Below are 23,975 nucleotides of genomic sequence, written 5' to 3'. Positions count from 1 at the left end.
TACCCAGCTCAGGGATCACCTCAATTCTTATGTAGACTTGACATCTGACATTCTCTAAGTCCCACATGCATCAACAAGCCCAGTGTCTTTATCTCTAAACCACCCAAAAGTGCTGCACGCCATGCGCAGGCCACTGTCACCTCTCCTGCTGTCTTCAGGACCCTCCGAATAACCAGAGGGACCTTTCAGCACTAAGGTCAAACCACCGGCTTCTTCCAGCGCTTCTCATGACACTTAGGGTCACTCCAGCCCGTGGGGGTCTCCAGGGCCCACGGGCCACTCTGCTGGGGCCTCCAGCGTGTTTCCCTCCTGCCCCAGCTCCGGCTACCAGGCCCGCCCTCTCTCAGAGCCCTGTGCTTGCCCTTCCTGCTGCCTGCAGTGCCTCAGCTCACATGGCGATGCCCAGAGAGGAGGGCTCCAGTGCTTGCTAGCCACCAGCTGCGCTTGGCAGGGCCAGCAGGGCTCCTTGTCCACACCCGTGTGCTCCCGAGCTGACCAGGCACAGGTGTGAGCATGCCGAGACACCCACCCTGGGTCCTGCTCGTTTGGCTCCTGGCCGGCACGCTAGCCAGTGTCCAGTGAAAAAAAAAGGTGAGGGGGGGCCTGAGGGCTCCCGACATGCTTGGACCTCTTCACCAACGTGCAGCCCCTAAAGCTGGGAGGGGCGCCTGTGCAGTGAGGGGGGTGCAGAGTCTGCCCATGGAGCAGATGGGCACCACATTGCCTCCCAGGCCGTCCTGGGGCACCTGGGCCAAGGTGGCCAGGACCCAAAGGAGTAGAAGGAGCAGCGCACCACACAGGCGACGATGGTGGGTCATGGGCGGTTCAGCTATCAGACCGGATGATGAAGGCATCAGCTGGGCCCATAAGCTCTCTGAGCCTCAGTTCTATCACCAGGAAAGTGGGACAGCCGCTGTCCCCAACCCTGTAGCTGCGCATGAGCTGCACCCTGCAGGGAGGCTGGGCCGCGGGACCCTGCAGAAACCCCTGGTACCTCGTAGGTGGAGCCATCAGCGCAGCGCAGTGCCCCGTGTCCCTGACGCTGGTCCTGGACCCAGTCGCCGTCGTACGAGTCACCGTTCCTGAGGGACAGACGCAGGGCTGCTCTCAGGCGAAGGGCCAGCCCCTCAGACCAGGGCTTGGCACTTGCTGCCAGGACCCAGGCAGAAATAGGTCCTGAGCAGATGGCTGAGTGGCTGTGGTGCCAGGGCTGGGCCGCTGAGGAGCAGGAGGCCAGGCACTTGGCAGGGTCCCACGACAGGCGCCGGTCCGAAGAACACATGGCCGCCGGCCCCCCAGGTGTGCAGGATTGGAGAAGACAACCGGGGAGAGGAGGGAGAGGTGAACCCACAAACACTGATGGCAGGAATTTGGATGAGAGACTGCCCAGGAGTTTAAGAGGCCTGATGTCCAGCTGTGGCCACACCCCACCCTCCTGACTTCCCACAAGGTATTCTACAGGGGAGGGGTTGATGTTCTCTTACTAATCACACAAGCAACCAATTTCAGTAACTGAGGGAGAAAGTACGGAATCACACCACAAACGGCCGTTCTATGACAACCGGGCAGGGGCTAGGGGACAGTCCCTGGGCCGCATACTCACTGAAAGTCCATGCGTCCCCGGCCATGTCGCCCGTTGTTGTGAAACGAACCCTGGTACACGTGCCCGTCCTGGTCCATCAGACATCCGTGTCCTGGGGAGGAGCCAGGAGGCCCATGTCACCTCCTGCCAACTGCAGGTGGACCTCCCCTGGAGCAGGAAGGTGGTGACTTCAGGACAAGGCAGGACCCACAGGACTCAGCAGCCCGGTCCCAAGAGCCCGGCGGCCTTTCCGGAGAATGGAGGACTTGATTTGGGGTGGTATAAGCGGCCACGAGGCCAGTGGTGGTGGCTCTGGGGGCAACGCTGCTACGCAGTCCAGCCCTGTTTGCAGATGGGTGGGCTTACAGGGAATCTGCACCCATGTGGTGGGGCCTGAATGGCCCACCGTAGGGACCTCAGTCTAATGGCCGAGGAGACGCTCGTGAGACTGTGGCTGCGGTAATGTATTTGGGGTTTTTGGTTCAGGACAGTTGGGAGTGCGAGGTCATTCCTACGCCTAACTTGAGTCGACGCAAGGATGTTTGTGACTACCCTGCTTGCCTCTGGCGGTGGCTGGGACTTCCAGGAACCGTGAGTCTTTGGCCTTTGGGTTGTGCCTGTCGCCTGTTGGCCTTCCTTCCGCCCACCACCCCCAAGTGTGGCCTCCAGTCTCGCTCTGTCCAGCAGGATGAGGAGGACGTGACCGAACTGAGGCCTCAACAGTGCTTGCACTTCTGGCCCCTGGCAGTTCCAAGGTCATGGTGAGGACTCTGGGGACCACTAGCCCTGGTCAAGCCACTGTGACTATATAGCTTTATGATTGCCCCATGCAAGGCCAGACCCATCCAGCTGAGCCTAGGCCAGGCTGCCGACTCCGGGACTGCGAGCAAATAACAAAATGGTGGTTGTTTGGAGCCACTAGGTTTGGGGTGAGTTGTCACACAGTTGAGACACAGCTGGGGCCAAAGAGGACTGGACTCTCACCTCCCACCTCCACTGTCACGCTGGGGCTGGGGTTCCTGGACCTCAGGGGACTCCAGGCTCCCTGGTCAAGCTCAGGACCCTGGGAGCCCACCCAGCCCAATGAATCCAAAAGCTGGGTAGGGGTGTTTGGACATGGAGAACACTCCCTGAGTTCCAGTGGACGTCAGACCTTCTCTCACACCGTGGGACAGCTCCCCTTCGTAAAATCCCCCGGCTTTGTACTTCATGACGCCATAACCTTGAGGTTCTCCCAAAACAAACTGGCCGGAATAGATGTTCCCTAGGGTGGTTAAGGAGGGGGAGAATGAGCGTTTAGGGCCAGAGCTGTTCCAGTGTCTCCCGGTCATCCTCTGAGCAATGGTGGCTGCAGGGTCATTTTATAACAGACAAGAGGATCTCTTTATTTTATTACTGACTCTGGTTGTTGAGGGAACATAGGACCAGGTGGGTCTGGACCTGCCCTCCCAGTTCCTGAAGAGTCCATCACACACTGACTCTTGGTGAGCACTGATGTGCCCAGATCTATGGGGTGAGCCTTCTCTCCACTGAAAACTGACCACCATGCTTGCCTGTGAGGGTCTGAGGGTCTGGAGACAGCCCCTGGCCAAGCTGTGGGCAGCACACCATCACCTTGCTACAGGCTGGCATGTGCTCTTACGAGACCCCTCAGGGAAACCAGGGTCCCCACTTTACAGAGAGAAGTGCCTTCCACATCCAGAAGGGAGATGGTTTACAAGAAAGGAGTCAGCACGTCACCCCGGGTCTCCAGAGCTAACCTGTTGCGGCCCAGAGACGGCAGCCTTCTCCCATGATCTCCCCATTCACAAACTCGCCTTCGTAATAACTTCCATCCTTGAACAGCAGCTTACCATGGCCTGGTGAGAGAAACCGAGATGCAACATTGTCAGACAGTAGTCAGGAGCGACCACTGGTGCCCGCACATGCGCGGCTCCTTCTCACATCCAGCATGTGCACTTTGCAAACTCACACACATACACACTGATAAGGAAAACGTTTTTGACACAAGACTGAGCACTCTGCTGTCTTGGCTAGAGTAACTGCAGAGCCATCAAAAGTGCCGAGGAGGCCCCATCCCTTACACCTCCTCAGCGGGGACACTCCAGTCACCTCACCCGTCAGTGCAAGGGCAGAAGGAGAGAGTCTGTGAATACAGAGTGACACCAAACGATGCGTTTCAAAAAGGAGGAACACAGATGTTTCTTACCATGAGTCTTCCCTCCTTTCCATTCCCCTTCATATCGAAAGAAAGAATTCGGGTATGTGTAGACACCGTAACCTGAACATTGAAAAGAAGGCGCACAGGTGAGCACATGGCACAGGCTACTTGGCTGATGACCAACAACAAATGCTCAGGTGGGGACAGTCTGGGGCGCTGAGGGAGCTCTCAGGGTGTCTGGGCACGTCACCTCCTGTGAATCCCTCAACACTGCGATGGAAGCTTTAGTCTGGGGGTCAGAACTTTTCCTGTTTACTGTCCATCCACCTACTTCATTCGCTTATGCAGCAAACAGCATGAGCACCTACTCCGTGCAAAAAGGCAGGCCCAGTGGGAGGGCCTTCAGGGACCCTGGTGCGGCAGCAGTAGGCAGGTTTGTGGGAGGGTCGGGAGCCTCCCCCAGAGGGCTTTGGAGCTGAGCCTCATTAGCCAGAGGAAGGTGAGGGCAGTGTGGGAAAGAGCTGGCCCTGCGGCTTCTCTGCGGTGCACCTCCAGGCTGCTCCGGACAAATCCTCGCCACTCTGCTGCTAAGCGCACGGTCCCCAGCAGCACCCTCATTTACGAGGTACAAGTTGGGAGGGGCGGTTCTGGGGAAGTGTGGGCGTTCCTAGACTCCTGCATCTGCCAGAAACGAGGGTCAGGTTCCACCCGGAGAGAGTGGCGTGGCCTGGGAGGTCACTCCAGCCCCTTTTCTGCAACTTTTTTTTTTTTATTAAAAGATTTATTAATATGCCGGCCGCATGACTGAGATAGGGCATATCTGACCCAAATCGTGCGGCCTCTGCAAGTCTTAAGAACCGCTTTTGTCAAACCTCTGAACCGCGCGTCCAGGCTTGGGTTACTCCTGGCTCGGTCTCCAGTGCCCGGACCCCCCACCCTCTCCGTGGAGGCGCGGTCCCTTACAGGGCCAGAGGACACGAGGGCTCCGGCGGCGGGGGTCCCTGCCCGCTTCCCTCCTACTCAGAACAGAGTCCCTGTGGCCAGGCCCGGGCCTGCAGCCATTACCGTCCTGTGGCGGCCGCCCCGGCGGGTCACGACGCTTCAGGCGCTGCAAACTCCGGCTTCCTTGACTGGCGGCAGCCATCTTGCCGCTCGAGGTTTCCCTTGGCAACCACTAAACCCCCCCCTCCTCCATTGGCTCGTTGGTCGCTGGGGGCGTGGCCACGGGGGTCAGTCCTTGGGCGATAACAAGTTCTGGAGCGGCGCCGTCCGGGCCCGGAGCCAAAGGACAAGTCTGCGCCTGCGCGGCCGGCGCATTTCCGTCGCTTACGTCCTTTCCGCCGAGGGAAAGCGCCCGCCCCGGAAGCGGAAATGGTTGGAGGCTCTCGGCTCCGCCCCGGCGTCCATCTTGGAGGGCCGGAGGCGGCGCCGCGCAGTACGGAGCGGAAGTGCTCGGCTGCCCCTTCCCGGACCGAGAGAAGCGTCGGCGCGGCCCCTGCCCGCGTCTTCCTTCCCGCGGCCGTCGGAGACCGCGCTCGGCCGCTGCAGAGCCGCGAGGTACCGGCGGGCGGCGGGAGAACGGAGGCCGGGACAGGAGGGGGCCGGCAGGGGTCTGGGGCTCCGGGACGCTTGGCGGACTTGGGCCGGGATAGGCGGGGCCGGGCTGGGCCCCGCAGAGTCGGCGGTGTGATCGACCCCGCCTATCCCGTTGCGCGCCTGTCTGGGAGGGGCCGTCTGCCCAGGCCGGGTGGTGTGGGCACGGCCGCTGCCCTCTCCGTTTCCTCGCTGGTGTCCGGGGTTTGTCCGTAGGGTGCAGTCTGGTAGCTTGAGGTGACATGTTGGAAACAGCGCAAACTTGGGCCACAGAGCCGCCGGTTCTCCAGGAGACCTTCGGCTGCAGCGCCTCCGGTCGGCCCCCGTGTGTGTGCAGGACGGGGCCCTGGAAGTTTTCCCGGAGCAAGCGCGTTCTGTTCGGCCGGTGTCGCCGCGCAGAAGTGTCCTAGGGGGACCCCGTGGAGGAGAGGGTGCTTAGGGGCTGGGGCTCGCTCCCGCCGAGCGCAGGCGGTGACCGCGCTCAGGTGCAGCGTGGTGCGGGCCAGGTGAGCACCTCCAGGATGGTCACGCCTGGAGGAGGGAGGAGCTGGCGGAATGCGGCCGTGCCAGATGAGCCGATGAGGTCTGAAAGGGCATTTCGGCGGAGGGAACAGCACCAGAGGCTGACAGCGTCGCAGGAACACGCAGGGCCTAGGAGGAAGAGAGGACAGGGAGGTGAGCAGAAAGGTAGTGGGAGCCAGGCTGGCGGAGGACGGACCCTGTGTTTGTTGCTCTCTTTGGGGAAGAGGTGATCTCCAGAAAGTGGGCACTGACAGGCTATACACGATTTCACCGTGGTAGCTGATCTCTGTTCTTTGTGACTAAAAGTAAAGTGATCAAGTCCTGCTGATGTCACCCACCACTGGCTCGGTCTCACAGCGTGTCCTGGGCGACTGGCCCAGCAGTAGACCGACCCGACTAGGTCCACCTCAAGCAGCCTACAGTGCAGAGGAGGAAACGGAGAAGTGAGCCAGAAAGAAATGAGAAAAAGGTGATTACACAGAGTAGAAACAGGGTGCTGTGAGCCGAGGGCCTGGGTGCAGGACAGTCTGAGCAGAGGGCAGAGGACAGGACAGGCAGGACCAGTCTGTGGGTGGGAGGGAGGATGCCCGGCAGCGGGCGGCTCCCCACAGCCCTGGAGGAGGCCCTGAGGTGCTGGTGCCTGCTTGCAGACTGTCAGCTGGAATGGTCACCTCCGCAAGGAAGTGACAGAACCAGACGCTGAAAGTTGCCTGTTTGACTCCAAAGTCCACATGTGGATGTTTTTGTTGACGGTGCACTTGCTCAAGACGCAGGGTGGTGTTTGGTGTACAGAAACTGTCTGAGGTTGTTTCTACCTGAGCCCCTGCTTTAAAGGGACAGTTATGTGTCTCTCCTTAGCATCGCTCTTATTGCCTCACTTCAAGTAAATGGTGAACGTTTTAATGGTTAACACCTTGGTCATAAAAACATAAAATGGGGGAAAATCTGTAAGGAACTGAGAGATGAACAAGTAGCTTCTGCCGGCAGGGCTTTGCCTGTATTGGGTGGCTCGCCATGCTTGGTCATGAGTTCTAACTTAGCTCTTTTTGAAACCATTCTCCACAGTAGGATGTAAAGACGGGAGAACTGGGAACCACATCCTGCTCTGTCCAGTCCTTCGTCTTTGTCTTACACACCTCCATGGGAGCAAAGGGCATTCTCGGTCTCCTCCTTGACACTTCCTAGAACTCTGCCCGTGCACACGGCAGCCTCAGGAAGTGGTGTCATGGAGCCACGCAGACTCGGTGATGTGGCATAATGGGACTGCTCAGGTTATTTTCGTATTGAAGTTGTAATTGGGAAGTATTTCCACTTGAGACCCAGGACCATACCAGCAGCCTGCTGACCTCCATTTCAAAAAGAGGGCGTCCTGAGGGCTTGCAGCTTAGACGGGATTGGGAGTGTGGGCTCCGGCAGAGTGGGGCAGGTTCCGCCCCACGTGAACAAGAGGGCACAGGGTCCCCCCAGATGCTGTGAGCCCTTTTTCTGTTTGAGTGGGAAGGGCTGCTGTCAGTGAATACCATTTTCTAGGTGAGAAAGCCAGGGCCTTGTGGCTGGATGGCCCGGGGCCTTTGGAAACCGCCCTAGCCATGGCAGCAGTTTAGGGACGGCAAACACCTCAGTCCTCAGCCTCCTTCTCATTCTGCAGACCAGGCAGTGGCCTGCTTAGTTGGGGGAGGTCCCTCCGACTTTGGACAAGTGGCTCGATCTATTTAAGATTCGATCCTCCCTAGTAAAATGGGGGTGATGATTCCCCCTTCACTGGGTTATCTGGGTTCTCACAGGTTAATTCCTTGGGGAATCACAACAACATGTTGAAATAGTCATGAACAGATAGGATTACCTCCACTTACGATAAGGAACTGGGGCACAGACAGCTGACTGCCTGGGAGTCAGATGTGACGTTTTCCCCTTGGTGGAGTGGAGGATGTGGCCCTGCAAGGACCAGGAGCTGCCTGGCTGGCCACTGGTGCCGTGGGTAGCAGCCTGGGCAGTGACTAGGGCTGGGCTAGAGAAGTGACAGGAGGAGGTGCTAGAGAGGCGAGTCTAAGGAGTGGGGCAGGTGTGGGCACGGCAACCCATGCTGTGGACTGGCCCAAGGGAGGTGGACATAAAACTGTCCACAGGACTCCAGAGGCAGCAGGAAGTTCCTGGGGACCAGCGAGAGGGGTGCGATCCAGGTGATGTAGCAGAAATGAAAGTCCCCTTGGTGTTGCTTTGCATGTCACGTGCCTTCCTGGCTGTCCACCAAAGCATGTCGCCTGCCTGTTTCCTTTTACAGGACGACTTACAGTAAAGTCACCTGGAAGAAGATGGTGTGGGCGAAATGCTGAGTGCTGAGAAAACCTGCTTGATATTGATAGTATTGGTGGACAGGGGTCAAATCCTTGACTGCTTTCTAACTCAGAAGTATTTTGTGTTTGTCTCAGTTACAGAATGTCTGAAGGTGACAGTGTTGGAGACTCCGTCCATGGGAAGCCTTCTGTTGTGTACAGATTCTTCACACGACTTGGACAGGTTGGTTTTCAGTAGATGCACTGTGCAAATGTTTGGACAAGAAACTGTTGACCCAGGACGTTTCCGCAGGGCCTGCGTGTGCCCGTGTTCCTATAAGGCATGGAGCTTTACGTTCACGCTTTCAGGAACGGCTTTCCCTTCTGAGAGCACGTGGTGTGTTCTGCGAGGGGTCGGACAGAGGGGTTAGGCGTTGGGGCCTTTTTCTTCCACCACACTTTGTTTTCTGAGTGTATTCAACCTTTAATGATATGAAACCGTTCTTAACTCCCAAGCAATACAGACATGGTGGCAGCTTCTACTCTGATCTTGCTGTCCTGTCCTGGCCACTCATGTCCATATCCACGTGGCCCCTCTTGCCCAGGTCTATACACGGTGGTTGGACCTGGCCTGTGGGCTGTGGCAAGGCCTGCAGCGGCCACAGCAAATCAAACGGTAGTCAGACACTGAGTGTGAGTTTCAGTCTTAGGGGAAGGAGTCTAGCTTAGTGAACAGTTGCATAGAGTACTATACCAATTTTTAAAGTTAAAAAAACCTTGTTAATTATTAAAGCTGGGTGATGGGTATGTCTGGGCTCATGTTTTCTCTACTTTTATGATTGGTTAAAAAATTTTTATAGTTAAAACAAAAGTTAAACAATTTCAAAAATAAGTTGGATGACACGTATACTGATTATGTGTGTGCCCATGTACACACGTGCGTGGGTACGTGTAAAACACAGGAGTCCCACAGCACACTTCACAGCTGTTGTGGTGCCCCCTGGTCACTCTCCACACTGCAGGGATCAGGACGGCTCCACCAGGAAGTGGGCTGAGTCCTGCATGTAGGTGGCAACTCCAAGGTGTGCATTCTCCTGCCTCGGGGCAGTCCTTGGGCTGAAGTCAGGTCGCTGGTGCTGGCTCAGGTTGATGCGATAGGACTGTCTGCTGTGAAAGATTCTTTATAGTGTGTGTGTTTTTTTGTTTGTTTGCTTTTTTCATTTTTCTGAAGCTGGAAACAGGGAGAGACAGTCAGACAGACTCCCGCATGTGCCCGACCAGGATCCACCCGGCATGCCCCGACGCTCTGCCCACTAGGGGGCGATGCTCTGCCTATCCTGGGCGTCGCCATGTTGTGACCAGAGCCACTCTAGCGCCTGAGGCAGAGGCCACAGAGCCATCCCCAGCGCCCGGAGCCTTGGCTGCGGGAGGGGAAGAGAGAGACAGAGAGGAAAGCGCGGCGGAGGGGTGGAGAAGCAAATGGGCACTTCTCCTGTGTGCCCTGGCCGGGAATCGAACCCGGGTCCTCCGCACGCTAGGCCAACGCTCTACCGCTGAGCCAACCGGCCAGGGCCCCTTCATAGTGTTTTTTCCTAGGCATTGGACCTACCTCAGGAATTATTGCAGGTAGATTTGGGGTTGGCTGTCGTCACTGATACGTGCCCTGATACAGGTTCCTGGGGGAAGGTACACTTTGCGGGTGGTGTTGCGGGTCTGTATGATGCACACAAACTCTTGTCTTTGTAGCTCTATCAGTCCTGGCTGGACAAGTCGACCCCGTACACAGCTGTGCGATGGGTGGTGACGCTGGGCCTGAGCTTCATCTACATGATCCGGGTCTACCTGCTGCAGGTAGGTGCAGCTGGGGCGAGGCGCAGATGCCTCCACGGTCTTCGAATGTGTTAGTTTTTTTCTGTCTCTGGATTAGTGGGTTTGTGGTGAGGGAAATAGTCTCTTAAGTCCAGTTAAGCACCAAACATAAGAACAATGTCTGTGAGCATGTTTTCAAGTCGGATCGTTTATAGTTCCTCCTGAACCTGCCGTGCTGTTCCCAAGGGAGTCTCCACACGGCCCAGGCCTTGGGGTGTCCGAACTGAGATGGGACAGGGCGGTAACCTTCTGGACCAGCCACCTCATCCCCTGGGTGCCATGGGCGATGGCTCCTGAGGGCTTAGCAGTGTGAGCTGTACCTGTGCAAGGCTGAGGAGGAGAGTGTGGGTCTTCCCCTGAATGTGAGGCTGTGGCTGGAGGGGCTTGTGATGAGGGGCTCTTCTCCAGCCCAGCGGCCCAGGTGCTGCCCCTCTGACCTGGCCCTAGGTGTGCGCTTGCTCTCCAGCGACCACCTGATTCCTGGGAACAGGTTCTCGTGAGAGGAGGTCATTTCCTGTGCCCAGGCTCAGGCCCCGTCTGGGGTTTTTCCTCTGGAGCTGGGAGGGTGTTTGCTCATTCATGCAAATACCTCCCACGTATTGCTCAGGATCAAGGAGGACATGGTCCATCAATGGTACATTAACTTACTGGACACCACGATGTGTCCACAACTGTGTCCTCACTTAAACTGAGTGTAGAAACATGCCTTGGATGTTATTGCTAAATGTCTCATCCCTCCTAGTAACCCTCATGTGGCTCCGTCGGGCGGTGGGTCAGGGTGGCAGGACTCGGTCTGCAGCATGTCCACAGTTCATGTTGAGTTTACTGTCATTGGTTTTAGTTGTTTTTAAGTTGGAACTTGATCCATTCTCTAATGGAAAAACTGAGCCAGGAAGCTCAGCTTAGAGAACCAGGTGGGCACTGTGACTACTACACCTGCACCTGAGGTGGCACCCGCAGGCTGGGCCTGCCCCGCGGAGTGGAGCTGCAGCAGGAAACTCACTGTCACGTGTAGTTTTCGCTTTCTGACTTGGAAATGTTAGGGCTTTTGAAAAGGAGTTCAGGCGCAGGTGAGTTCACGCGTGCAGGCTCCTCCTCCTCCACGTCTCCTGAGAAGGTTGGGCTCCAGAACATTTTTAACCTCATTCTTTATTTCCTGATTTTCCGGTTCTGGGTTTCTTCTGGAAGAAATGACAGCAACTCCTGCAGAATGTGTGGTCTCAGGTCCGAGGCTCAGTCGGGTGTCAGCCAGAATATATTGGGCAGTGGGTTCCAATTTAGCCGGCCCGGACCTGGGCATGCAGCTTTGAGGAACACCCCCTCTTTGCTGTAGTCCTGGTGGGAGCTGGTGTCTTCAGGTAGTCTGTGCATCTAACTAGATCCCCTGCCCCCATGGCTTGTCCACTGTGAAGACCCACAAAGCAGTTTGAGAAATCTCCCATGGGTGCTCAACTGCACTATGCTGTCCCTTTCTGCTGTGAGTGTGTCTGCTCTTCCGTTTAGTGCACATGCGCCTGCAGGTTCTGATGGTCAGCACAGGGCTTGGTCCCATGCTGGACAGGTTCTGTGGTCAGCACAGGGCTTGGTCTGGTGCCGGGCATTCGAGGCGCTGCTGACCTTGCTTCCCTCTCTTGCAGGGCTGGTACATCGTGACTTATGCCTTGGGAATCTACCACCTGAACCTTTTCATAGCTTTCCTCTCTCCAAAAGTGGACCCTTCCTTAATGGAAGATTCAGGTAGGGGGACAACTGTCCACTTGTTTTTGGTTTGGGGAGAGCTGTGATTTTGTGTACTTCACAGGGTTGGTCCATTTTCTCTAGAACATCTAAAATCCCGACTGGGAGAGACTGTTCTCCTGGGGTTTCAGATGTACCTAGAATTTCAGTGATTATGATAAATTTGTGTGTAGAATAACTCATTAAACTCTGAACAACGTGGGAGGTGGGTGTTCCTTATGTCATCCCTGCTGTGCAGATGAGGAAACTGGAAGTTGTCAAGGTCACATGCAGAGTGGGTGGAGCAGGGGAGTAGACCTGGGTTCCCCCTGATGTGCCCCTTCCTGAACCGCCAGCCTGTCTTGGAGTCGTCTCCATACTCGCCAGTTAGGTCCTCTTCTCACGTAGCCAGTAGGCAGCTTGCTGGGACTGACGGAGGCCACTGAGGACCCTGGGCGCTGATGGTGGCTTCACGGAGGGTGGTGCTCTGACTTCCCAGGGCGACTGGTTGACAGGGTCTCGGCTCACGCTGTTCCTGGCCATATCTAGGCAGGTGGGGGTCCAAGTCCACGTCTGACAGGCCACCCAGGCAGGGGCAGGGTGGGAGGTGCATGAACAGACATGTCACTGGTGGCAGCACCTCTGTGGCCCTGTTGGAAAACCCCGGATGCAGCTCCTGCCCATAGAAGGCTCTCTCTGAGGGCGAGACACACTTTCTGAGTGCTGGGCATTTTCCCTGCCCTGTCCCAGTAGTGACCAGCAGCCTGAGGTTTTCAAAACATTAAAGGAAGTACAACCCTTGCATGAAATGTTGCCATTTGGGGGAATTAGGAAGTCACTACAAGGCCTTTTCTGTAACCTCAGTTTCTCTAATGGGAGGCACGTGTCCTGGTGGCCACGGCCAGGAGCACACTAAGGCTGTGCAGGCATTCCGCTCGCGTGCACTGACCCTTTCTTTTCCTTCCTCTCCTTTGTGGTGCGGTTGGTGTGCTCCTGAGTGTAATTCGTGTAGTTGGATTTGTAAGCAATCATAAAATTAGTAAAACGCAATCATTAAAAAAATCATACATGTTTTTGCCTGACCAGACTGTAGTGCAATGGATAGAGCGTCAGACCGGGATGCGGAGGACCCAGGTTCAAGACCCCGAGGTCGCCAGCTTGAGCATGGGCTCATTTGGTTTGAGCAAAGCTCACCAGCTTGGACCCAAGGTCGTTGGCTCGAGCAAGGGGTCACTCGGTCTGTTGAAGGCCCGCGGTCAAGGCACATATGAGAAAGCAATCAATGAACAACTAAGGTGTCGCAACGAAAAACTGATGATTGATGCTTCTCATCTCTCTCCATTCCTGTCTGTCCCTATCTATCCCTCTCTCTCTCTCTGTCTCTGTAAAAAATAAAAAAAATACACATTTTACTAAAAAAATTCTAATATGAGTTTTCTAAAGTAGTGACTTGATTTCTAAGTCGGTGAAAAGTCCCCTTTCATCTTTGTCTTCAGGAGCGTCAGGGAGAAACATATCAGTGTTGTCATGGAAATGAAAAGGCGAGACTTGCACTTTTTCTGATTGATGTTCTGCCTTTCAGATGACGGCCCCTCACTACCCACCAAACAGAACGAGGAGTTCCGGCCGTTCATCCGAAGGCTTCCCGAGTTTAAGTTTTGGTGAGTTAATTCCTAAAGACTTACCCTTGAGTGTGGTTAGTAAGACTGACAATAGTCCCATTTGGTTCTAGTTAGCTGCCAGTCAGACTTTTTAAAGAAGTGAGAGTTTTGTTGTCTTTGTTTTGAACATTTGTTCGCCCAAAATATGAGTTCTGTGTTCGCTGGCATGGTGGGCCACAGGCCTCTGAGAAGCCCTGGCTGTGGCTTCTCCTAGCTGCTAGTTAGTGCCAACGCTCTCTGAAGCCGGCAAAGAAGAGGTTGCTTTCAGGTGGAGTCTCTTGTGCACGTTGCAGACTTGTCTCGCAAGGGACAGGCTTTGTGACAGTCTAGTCTCTGCCCTGCTCCACGCATGGCGCCCCTTCTGGCAGAGGCACAGGGACCAGCTTGTCTGTGCAGGGTGTCTGACGGATGCAGGGCTGGCCGTCCAGGGTGGGGCCACTTGGGGACGGCTGCTGTCGTGAGAAGTGTGGTGCTGGTCCCCAGAGCCCCTGGGGGGAGGTGACCTCTGCTGTGATGAAAGTGTGACAGGTGGGCAGAGGTGACCCCATTTGTCTGGTATTTGGATCAAAAAATGGAAAGGGACGAACTGCTACGTCTTGACTTGACTCTGGGTACATGTGTGGGACTTGGCCGGCCCCTGGCAAGTCTGGGCACCCAGTGTCCCAGCATGAAGTGCTGGGAGTGGGGCCTGGGAGCCCCAAGGAAGCTGGCCTTTCTCTGTAGGGAGGGGTGCACCGAGGAGGGTCCTCAGTGGAGTGTGACTCGAGGGGCTGGACCCTGTGTGCTGGGAGCCTGGGCGTTGCCTGGCTCTCGGCTGTCCCTCAGTGGAGTGGCGTCAGCACTGTTACCCGCTGTCTTTGCTGCGTGTGGTTTGGGAAGGACACTTTGAGCCGCACTTTGGTTTCCATGGCGCATCACCTTGGCGTGGACGTAGAGCCACACCACTCAGGAGAGGCGCACTCACTTTCCCTCCTTCCTTCAAGGCATGCGGCCACCAAGGGCATCCTGGTGGCCATGGTCTGCACCTTCTTTGAGGCGTTCAACGTGCCGGTGTTCTGGCCCATCCTGGTCATGTACTTCATCATGCTTTTCTGCATCACGATGAAGAGGCAGATCAAGGTGAGCCCGGCAGCACTGCGGTGCCTGGTACCGCGGCACAGGCCTCCACGCCTGCACTTGGGGAGGCCGGAAACTCTGTGCGGGCCTGGGTGGGGAGCGGGTCTGGGGGCCAGCTCTGGGGGGCTGCTTAAGAAAGGCTCTGGGCTGCTCCCTCTTCCTGAGCATGGTGTTCTGTGGATCTGTTAGGACCTGCCAAAAGGTGACAGTGGGTTATGCCCGCGTTACCTGAAAACAGGCCTGGCCAGACCTGACCCTGCCGCTTGTCAGAGCACACCGTGTTCCAGCCCGTCCTGCTCCTGGGACCTTGCCTGGACTCGAGGTGTTTCCCCAGGTTCAGCCTGCCCAGTGGGCAGTGTGGCTTGGGTCTGGAAGCTGCTGCTGGAGCCACAGTCTCATGGCCGATGTGTGTGTGTTTGTCCCCAGCACATGATCAAGTACCGGTACATCCCGTTCACGCACGGCAAGAGGACGTACAAGGGGAAGGAGGACATGGGCAAGACGTTCGCGAGTTAGACGGGCCGCCCCTCCGCCCCTCGGAGCCCAAGGCGGGTCTGAGCCACTGTAACGGCGCCTTCTCTCCTCACATAAAGTAGTTGATGACGAGGGAGTCGGATTTTCTTTTTAAAAAGGAGCTTCAATTATTGTAACTGGTACCAGGTTCTCGACAAACTGGCATTTAAACGGAATTGCATTGATTTATTTTTCAGTGACGTCGGGTGTTTAAAAGGACAGAATTAGTAAGTCACAGGCTGGGCGGACGGTCGAGGGGGTCTGGGGGGTCACAGAAGGACCTTCTGGAGGACGCCGTGGTCCTGCCGCCCAGCTGGAGGATGAGGCCGCCCGGAGTCCCCTGCTGGAAGGAACTCGGCGTTGGAAGGCTTTCCCCAGTGAAGCCAGTCCCTGCGCCTCTCTTCACCTCAGTGGAGGTGTCTCTGTTGGCCTCTGTCATGACTGGAAACTCTGTTCTCACTACCGTGATTGCTTTGGGGGCCTGGAATTATAAATATATATTATATTTTAATTGTTTGAGATTATTTGGACAAAGTTCTTTCATACGTAAAGAGTTTTAATTTAAATTTGTTTCCTGCAGCGGCCCCGGCCCAGGAGCAGCGGCAGGCGAGCACCCAGTTCTGTGGGTCTGCTCGGCCCTCCACTTCCCTGGGAACACAGCTCCACCTGCATGTTGACTTTTTTGATGTGATAAAAAACAAACACTCATAAATCTTTTACTGACTTTTTAATTCCAACTTTATTAAAGACAGTGTCCCCTTTCTCACGTAGTCTTTATCGGAAACGCCCCAGTGGGGGAACCACTACCAAGAGTGGCAGGACAGAAAGGGACCATGGGTTTCCCTGGGGCAGAGGCTGATGCAGGAGTCCTTCTTTCCTCCGGGTCTGGGCATTCAGACTTGTGACTGAGCACTGTTCCCCACCATTAGGGTTTAGACCTCAAATGTGGTTACGGTGTTGATATTCTCTTGCCAATTTTTACATATCTGAAGTTGAGCTCCTCTTGCTTCTAAGAGGCCATTTAGACCTTTGTCCACCTGGAGGTGTATTGACTTCCCATTCAGATGATGTTCCAAGTCGGCCTTCATGAAGCTACAGCAGTCGAGGTGTTCAAGCTGTAGCAGCTCTTCACACTTCATAATACTTTCCTAGTAAATGCTCAGGTCTGACGTGACTGGAGGTTGGGTGCACTGGGTCAGAGCACATGTAAAGGCTTTCGGGACCAGTGGCCAGGTCTAGACCCCTCCATGTCTGGGGGCCTGCTTCTCAGTCTGGCCCACTGTCACGGTGGTGTTTCTGTCACTGGATGACAGCTACGTCACACTGAGAAGTGGCCAGCGCAGGCCTCTGCCCAGCAGGGATGTTACATGGGACGAGGTCCCGGTGAGGCGAGAGCATGCTTCCTCACCCTTAGGGTGTTCTCAACAGATTGGCACTTCTGTAGAATTCATCTCTTAACGAGGCCTGCAGCAAAGTCCTGTCTCTGGTACATGTGAAATAGTTTTAAAAACTTGAAAATGACAAAAAAAGTAGAGGGAAGTAGGCTGGGTATAGAGGTGACAGCTGTCCCACCTGTCAGCCTCTGAGAGGTGCTTTGTGCTTAGATGTCAGGAAAACAACTTGTCACCCAAGCTGGTTCTGCCCCCCCAGGAGCCCTGAGTGGGAGGAGACCCCTCCCCCCAGCATCTGTAAGGCCCAGGATGCAGACTTCCACTTTCTAAATGGGAAGCAAACTCGATGTGCATTAAAAGGTATGTGTATTGGACACTTTAGGGGTAGAGCATCTTAGTTTCTACTGTGAATAGATGTGCCTGGCCACTCAGCCGGTTCTGGTGACTGGCAAGGTTTGTGGGTGGTGGGCTGGAGGACTGACCACACCCTGAAAGCAGTGAGCCTCTGCTCACTCCACACTTGCTCTTTCAGGGCAAACTCTTATTGTCCACCAGATGTTGGCTCCTTTTCTCATAGAAACGCAGTGTGTCCCAGACTGTTTCTGAAATCAGTTCTCAAATGGATGATTTGGGGAAGGGAGGGAACCTAGAATTTGGTCCCAGCGAGTGAAAGAACTTCCTGCACAAGAGACAGAGTTGTACTGCAGGGGGGCACCACTGGGCCCTGGCCATGTCTTGTCACTGCCGCAGGCCCAGGGGTAACTGCACTGGGTGGAGCCACCACCCCAACCTGGCCTTGGAGGCCTTGGACCAGCTGTCCAGCTGGTCTTCCTTCTGAGCTGGTGGCACAGTATCTAATGTGACCGGAATAGAAAATTAGAGGATTTTATGATTTCTGTGCAAGTAATCTTTAAGAATCAAAGTTTTTCCTGATGCTAGGTAACCCCTGGGTTCCTCCGTCCTCAGTCATCGGAAATGCCGCAGGTAGACGAGCTTCTGGGGAGGGAACTTCTCCCTGCACAGGGGACACTCCGTCTGTGGGGGAAAGGAGAGGTCACATGGGCTGTGTCCCAGTAAGACCACTGCAGCCTGCCCCCACTGGCACCTCCAGTAACACGAGGTGTCCTCAGGTCAATGGGAAACAAGTCTGTTTTTTCAGGAGCTGCAAACCTGATTGCAAGGCCTTAACCCTGGGTAGAGGAGCAGGGACCCAGCTGAGGGGCTGGCCAGCCCATCCATGGGGTGACTTGGGATGGCTGAGGGCTCAATCACCACTGACAGCTGTGTTGAGATACCCACGGAGCCTCACAGCTGGTGGGTGACTGGCTGCCTGAGCCTCCTGGCAGGTTCTGGGATGGACGTGCCAATTCCGTCTCATTTTCTTGGGCCCGGGGTTCTGCCCTTAAGGACCACTTGGCCTAAAACCAGGTCATGTTCCTTCTAGTCCTAGAAAGTTGGCTGCTAGTCTGCCAGGTACCCACTGGGGTCACCCTGAGCAGCCTGTGCACAGATAAACAAGGTAAGCGTCATTTCCTTTGTTTACCTGCCTCAGCTGGGTGGCCCTCCCGCTCTCCCCTTGGCCCCAGAGCAGCTGGATTTGAGCCGAGCTTGCTAGTAAAGGTGTGTGGGGTTCCAGGAACGGGACCCTCCCTGGAGTCAGTGTGGAGATGAGAGGCATTCAGTGCTGACCACTGGCACAGTACACACCTGTGCCCTGAGGTCTCAAAAGGCCAGGGCAGGGCAGGTGGCTCTGTCCTGGGGACTCCCACATGACTAGTCACAGTGGGTACCTGTCCGTGTGAAGAAGGTCCAGCATGTGTGGGCAGGGCTGGCTTCCCACACATGGCGCAGGGGCAGACTTCGCCCACCATGGCCTCACAGGAATGATGTTTACAGATGCTGGGGCTGCTCTAGTTGGCTTTCGGCAAAGCATCCACATGGCAACTGTGGGGCCTTGACTCCCGATTCGGCCCTGTACCTGGCTTACCTGGGGGCTTTTAAAGATGCCTGCCCACCAACACCACTGAAAGGTTTTGGAGGCAGGCTGCTGACTGGCAACCACCTGGGCTGTCCCTGCACCCCTGCCCAGAGCCTGTGCGTCAAAACCGCGGCTGCGGACCGACCTTGGTGTCACACCACTGGGTGATGCACTCCCAGCAGAACAGGTGGCCGCAGGGCGTGGCTGTCGAGTGCCTGCGTTCCTCCAGGCACAGGGTGCACAGGGCGTTTCTGGACACCGCTCTTTCTTCCACGTGGCTCCTACGGGGTGGAGAGGATGGAGTCCTTGCTGAGTGCAGGTGTGCTTGGCCCCCACAGGCTGGCTGCCTGCCTGTGTGGAGACCCTGTGCCCTGGTGCCAACCCCACGCACCTGCGGTGAGACAGGCAGCGGTGCAGCTTCCACTCCCGCCGGGCGCGCTGCCTCTGCCGGAAGCTGTAGAGCTGCAGGCCCACGGACAGGGCCAGGTGCAGCAGGGAGATGAGTCCTAGCAGCCTGTAGCTTGCGCGAGCCCTCAGATCCTCTGCAGGCAGGTGGTAGATGCGGAGCTGTCGAGGACCACCAAGGGACAGTCACATGATCAGCGGGCACAAAGAATGAACAGCCTGGAGGCTAGCTTCCCCCAGGACTCATGTGCCCTGCCCTCCCGGTGCACAGGGGAGACAGAGAATGACCATGGGACCTCTCAGCTAAGGAGGGCAGGCGAGCCTTCCAGGGTCAGAGCACCGGGTGGACAGGCAGTTGGGGGATGCTGTTGGACAGCTCAGACCTCACTCCCAACAGGAGCGATGCACTGAACCAGGAAGTTGAGCATGGAGCTGAAAGTGTGCAGATCTCTCTGGCTGCAGGTGAGAATTCAGGAGTGGGGGACCTCCAGGGACCCTCATCTCAGAGAGAAAAAGAACCTGCAGAGAAGCCTGAGAGGGAGCACTCAGTGGGGCAGAGAGGGCAGACCCTGCCAACCAACTGTCACAGGAACAGAAGCTCCCTGCCTTTAGGCGGCACTGTGTGCCAGCCTCTCCTGCAGCTAGTGACGGGTGCAGCAACTTCTGGCCATGTCCACTTCCTGTCTCCCTTCCCTTGGCCAAGTCAGCAGGCCGACCAGACCTGGCTGCTTGTACAAAGAAGAGCCAATGGCACTCTGAACACCCCGGAACAAGGAAAAGCCCTATGGGCTGAGCCTGGTCCTTCCCTGTGTTACAGCAGCTCAGCAACACACTGAGGGACAGCAAGCAGGTTGAGGACCGAGTGGACTGACAGGGCAGGCACAGGCATCAGGACCACGTTGCTGAGAGAAGCGAAGAGGGGGGATGGGGCTCTCTTAAAGGGAGCATGAATCTGAGAGCAAGCCAGGAGAGCAGAGCAAGCCTAGAGACCCTCCGGTGGGCGGGCCAGCTGGAGGGCAGCTTTCTGTGTAACTGGGAGCAAGCAAACCAGGACAGATGGGTGTGAGTGCTTGTCCCACAGAGCGGGTGGGTGCAGACCAGAGAAGACTTGGGGTGTGCTGGCAGCAGTGGGGCTCACATGGTCTCTGTGGAGTCACCATCAGAAAGATATCCCTACACTTGACCTTCCGTCAGGACAGTCTGGAAGGGGTGGTCCCATGGTGGCTTGCACATGCTAGCTGCAGAAGACAGACTCACCCTACTCGCAGGGTTTGTGGAAACTGAGCTTCTTTGGGGGTTTTTCTTTTGGTAAGATGTGAACTGACAACACCCAGTTGAGGACTTTGGCACTGGCGAGCCAGCTCTATGAAGATGGACCAGGATGGAGAGACACCTGCACTTACATAGGTGACTCCTGTGAACCTCTTGGCCAGGTGGTAGAAGGCGCCATGAATGTAAAACCAGGCGATGTGGAGCCGCTGCAGGCAGCCCAGGCCCTGTCTGAACAGGAGTGTGGCCCGCAGCAGTGCCTTCCTCTGCTGCTCCGTGAGTGCAGCCACCTGCCGGCGCACCCAGCGCCTGATTCTCGACCGGCCTCGCATGCTGGGTGCCAGGTTGCCCTGCGAGGGCCGGGCACTGTTGCCATCAGCCTGCAGCTCATGCTCCAGGTGGAGCAGGGCCTTATCCAGCAAGTAGGGCAGGACAGTGTGCAGTGCAACCAGCACACCACGGCGCAGCCTCGAGGGTACTCGGCTCTGGGATGGGTCCACTTGGATGACCCCGACGTACTCTTCCCCGAGGGTCTGGTAGCCTAGGGGCGGGGGGAATACCCACATGAGAGGTTGAGGCAGACTTTGTCCTCAACTAAGTCCCTCCCTGCCTTCTAAAAGATGATGCTTGGCCAAGGCCCACTGCCAGGGTCCCTCTCGGACTATAGGGTTCAGCCATGGAAAAACAGTCTCAGTGGCACTGGGGGCAAGGTCCAGGACAAAGGTCCCTGAGGACACTAGAAGGACGAAAGGAGGACACAAACATGACAGGTGAACAAAGATCAGAGCTTCCTGTGGTCCTGGCTGGGGTTAAGGGCCTCGCCTTGCCTCTAGGGGAGGGTCTTGGGGTCCTCTCCTTCCCTGAGGCTGTACCCAGGCCAGCTTCAGAGACACTGGGAAGCACCTCCAGCAGCTTCTCATTTTGCTGTCAGCTCCTCTCCTGTCCTCTGGGGTTGGCATGTGTTGTGGGCCCCTCAGTCCCAAGATCCCACAGGGAGGGGGGTGGTACCTGCAAGTGTAGTGAGACAAAAGTAGGCTATATCCGACAGCAGCTCGAGCTCTTTCCTCCACTCCAGCCATTTTTTTGCGCCTGAGAGCAAAACCAGCCTTATTACTGTGGGGGTGGGGTCCTCCTGCTGCCTAAGCCCAGCCCAGTCCCCAGCCCTCAAGCTGAGACGGTCCTAAACGCACTCTCCTCTCTCCCCTGGCCTCTGATGCCACCCACTCTGCTGCTCTATCTGCACCCAGGCCACTTGAGTTTCCTGAGTACCTGCCCACCTGTAGCCCATCTCCCCCTCCAAGACTCACTTGGGTAAGTGTCCTAGTGCCCAGAAGGGCCCACAAGGACGGACTATGGTAGAGTGACTGGGAGCACAAGGGAGACCACTGACCAGCAGCATCCCAACCCAGCTCCCCACCCTGCTGGCTCTGACCTCGGGCAAGTTCCCCAATCTCTCAGGAACTCCAATTTCCCGATCTGTGAGACTGAGCATGACAAGACCGACCCTGTCGGGCTGTTTTGAGGATTCAATGAGTTATTATTTCTTAAAGCACGGACAGAAACGCCTGGCGATAAGTCAAAGTGTTTTGTCATACAAATAGATACACCGCTTGTTCTGACCGTGTTCCAGCCCCGCGCTGCTTCGACTGCCGTAGGGAGGTTTCCCCACGTTCCTCACTGTCACCCCTCTCTCAATACCCGGCCCGGCCCGGCAGCTGGGGCGCCCGCGGCACTCGCTTCTCCCTTTAGCGCAGATCTTGGTGGATGCAAAAGACCTGGCCGAGTTGCGGCAGAGAGCTGAGATGGGCGGGTGTAAGGGGCTCGTCCGTGCGCCCGGCGGCGCGGTGCCCAGAACTACCCACGGGCCGCTCGGCCAGCAGCGGCTTCCAGCGCTCATCCGCGGGCGAGGCCGGAGCGCCCACCCTGGACCTCACAGCGACCGGGCCCCGCGCGCAGCCTCACCCGCCAGGCTGTGCAGGGCGCTACCCGCCGCGCTCCGCAGCCCACCGCAGTAGTAGTCGTCCTTTTGAGCCGCGCGTACCACCTCTGGGGGGCTGGCAGCCGCGGGAGCCATGGCCGCAGGGACCAATGTCCACGCCCACACTGGCAGTGTCTGATGAGGTCATGGCTGCGCGGGCGACGCACACCTTATACGTCACGACCCGCGGGCTCGGATTGGGCGGGGCGGGGCGGGACTAAGAGGTGGGGTTTCTGGCTCCCAAAGCTGGTCTGGCTGCTTCCTGGCGAGCGGAGCGTGGGACCGGCCCAGGTTCTGCGAGCGGGGCATCAAAGCCAGAGGTGGTGCTGACCACCCGTGAGGGAAGGTCACCTCACGGCCCGCCCTCTGACCCTCGGAGCCGGCTGGGAGCCCAGGGGACTGAGATGGGTGCAGCCACCCCCTCCAGGCCAGGCTCCTCTCTGCGTTGCTCTCAGTGGGGCTCTTGTCACCCACCTCGCGTTCTGTTCCAAACGGACTTCACCGGGAGCCTCCTGCGGGCTGGAGCTCTCCTTCCCAGTGGCCTCACCAGAGATGTCTGGGGACCTAGGATGGGGGTCAGGGCTCAGAATCATGTGAACCACGGCCATGGTTACAAGACAGGCACCTCCACTTACCCACCAGTCTGCCCACACCGGTTCCGCAAGCACAGACCCATGACCCCTCCCAGCAACTTTGTCACAGAAGAGGGACCCATTAGGCCTAGGGGACTTGTCAAGGCCACACACCAAAGGAGACAGAGCTGAGAGAGCCCAACGCTCAGCCTAAGGCCACAGCTGGACTTGAGCTGCTGGTTGGGAGAGGCACCGGGGATGGAAACTGAGAGAAGGGGTGATGTATGGGGGACAGTTTGAGTCCCGGAGCAGATCAAATCTGCATCTGTGCCCCAGCTGCCTGGTGGAGGTAGGGCAGGGGGGCTCTCCAGACAGACTTATGTGACCCCAGTGCAGCCTGCCAGCAGAGAAGCACCCTGCCCTGTTGGCAGTCAGGAGAGACCCAGACTTGCTTGAAACAAAGTGGATGGGGCTTAGCCCAGGGAGGCCTAGGGAACCACAAGGCCCCATGGACCTGGGCCAGGAGGACATGGGGCAGGACCAGCAGCTCTTGGCCTCACCTCTGCTCTGATATCCAATATCCAGAGGCTCAGTTGTGGGAAGGTCTCCAGCCTGGCCCAGCCCTGAAACGGAACCAGGCAGCAGCCAGGCCATGGAGACTGGCTCAGAGCTGGTGGGGGCCCCACTGGCCAAGCAGGCCCTGATGAAAGGGTAGGGGCCATGACCTGGGTGGTCTTGAAGTCACTTCTACCCCTGTGCCCCTTGGGAGCTGAGCCCCTGCCTGTATACCCCATTTCCTGGAGGCTGCCTGCTGCGTTGGTTAGCAGCCTGAAGCAGATCCTTGGTGGTAGTGGGGAGGGTACACAGGGCAAAAGGTATGACCCACGTGGTGATACAGGCCTCACAAATTTCTCACCAACTGCCATGTAATGCTCCTCCTTGGATTCAGTGGCGCCCAGGCCTGTGGGTTTGCGCAGACGGGCACAGTGTTCTTTGGCACCAAGTAGGACTTAGAGTTGGTTGTGCTCCCTTCCTCAGGGTCACGGCTGAGAGGGCCGCACCTGCCCTGGGCACCTTCCTTCACTAGCTGGTTGGCCCACCAGTTCAGGGCAAGGCCAGAATCAATGTCCCGAGTGCCTTGTTCTTGGGAGGTGGGCCCTCGGATCCACCCCGGTTCAGATCTCCTCAGTTTTTTTTACTGGTGTTTTGTAGCTGCCTTTTGCGGGGGTGCCCCTGGTGCTCCAGGGTTTGGATGGTCAGACTCCAGAATGGCCAGCAGGTGTCGCCATCGGTTCATCTGCTCTTACCAGGTCAGCAGGTAGAATTTTAAGGGATCTGGGAGTGAGTTAACACCTCCAAGTGGCAACTTGAATCTG

The 23,975-nt window shown here is 56.8% G+C and overlaps 3 protein-coding genes across 7 annotated transcripts in view; 1 reads left to right on the top strand and 2 right to left on the bottom strand.

The window, feature by feature from the left end:
* Positions 1-5,058, bottom strand: part of MORN1 (MORN repeat containing 1) — a 41,490-nt gene extending 36,432 nt beyond the window's left edge. For 2 of the 3 annotated variants that reach the window (XM_066270655.1, XM_066270656.1), the window contains exons 1-6: positions 4,707-5,058; positions 3,792-3,863; positions 3,343-3,441; positions 2,736-2,846; positions 1,604-1,694; positions 995-1,082 (exon numbers count right to left, since the gene is read on the bottom strand). In XM_066270655.1, the coding sequence (XP_066126752.1) occupies positions 995-1,082; positions 1,604-1,694; positions 2,736-2,846; positions 3,343-3,441; positions 3,792-3,863; positions 4,707-4,887 (642 nt within the window). In that variant the 5' untranslated portion in view covers positions 4,888-5,058. The remainder of the gene's footprint in view (positions 1-994; positions 1,083-1,603; positions 1,695-2,735; positions 2,847-3,342; positions 3,442-3,791; positions 3,864-4,706) is intronic. The other variant, XM_066270654.1, reaches the window with a different exon arrangement.
* A 93-nt stretch (positions 5,059-5,151) lies between these two features.
* RER1 (retention in endoplasmic reticulum sorting receptor 1) lies at positions 5,152-15,522 on the top strand. 2 transcript variants are annotated; one of them, XM_066270659.1, is made up of 7 exons: positions 5,152-5,300; positions 8,288-8,375; positions 9,878-9,982; positions 11,638-11,737; positions 13,299-13,377; positions 14,361-14,496; positions 14,920-15,522. In XM_066270659.1, exons 2-7 carry the CDS (start codon positions 8,295-8,297, stop codon positions 15,007-15,009), a joined length of 591 nt encoding a protein of 196 aa, XP_066126756.1. In that variant the 5' UTR covers positions 5,152-5,300; positions 8,288-8,294; the 3' UTR covers positions 15,010-15,522. The 2 variants fall into 2 exon arrangements, with proteins under 2 accessions (XP_066126756.1, XP_066126757.1); XM_066270660.1 differs by lacking the exon at positions 5,152-5,300 and adding an exon at positions 5,873-6,011.
* A 1,811-nt stretch (positions 15,523-17,333) lies between these two features.
* Positions 17,334-22,148, bottom strand: PEX10 (peroxisomal biogenesis factor 10). 2 transcript variants are annotated; one of them, XM_066270658.1, is made up of 6 exons: positions 22,012-22,148; positions 21,058-21,138; positions 20,184-20,590; positions 18,767-18,942; positions 18,521-18,656; positions 17,334-17,432 (listed from the first exon to the last, which is right to left on the bottom strand). In XM_066270658.1, the coding sequence occupies exons 1-6, from the start codon at positions 22,121-22,123 to the stop codon at positions 17,364-17,366; spliced, it is 981 nt and encodes a 326-aa protein (XP_066126755.1). In that variant the 5' UTR covers positions 22,124-22,148; the 3' UTR covers positions 17,334-17,363. The 2 variants fall into 2 exon arrangements, with proteins under 2 accessions (XP_066126755.1, XP_066126754.1); XM_066270657.1 differs by lacking the exon at positions 22,012-22,148 and adding an exon at positions 21,670-22,005.
* Between the last annotated feature and the right edge of the window lie 1,827 nt (positions 22,149-23,975).

The sequence above is a fragment of the Saccopteryx bilineata genome, chromosome 3, assembly GCF_036850765.1.
Source record: "Saccopteryx bilineata isolate mSacBil1 chromosome 3, mSacBil1_pri_phased_curated, whole genome shotgun sequence".
NCBI lineage: Eukaryota > Metazoa > Chordata > Mammalia > Chiroptera > Emballonuridae > Saccopteryx > Saccopteryx bilineata.
This window is presented reverse-complemented; position numbering and strand designations above follow the sequence as displayed.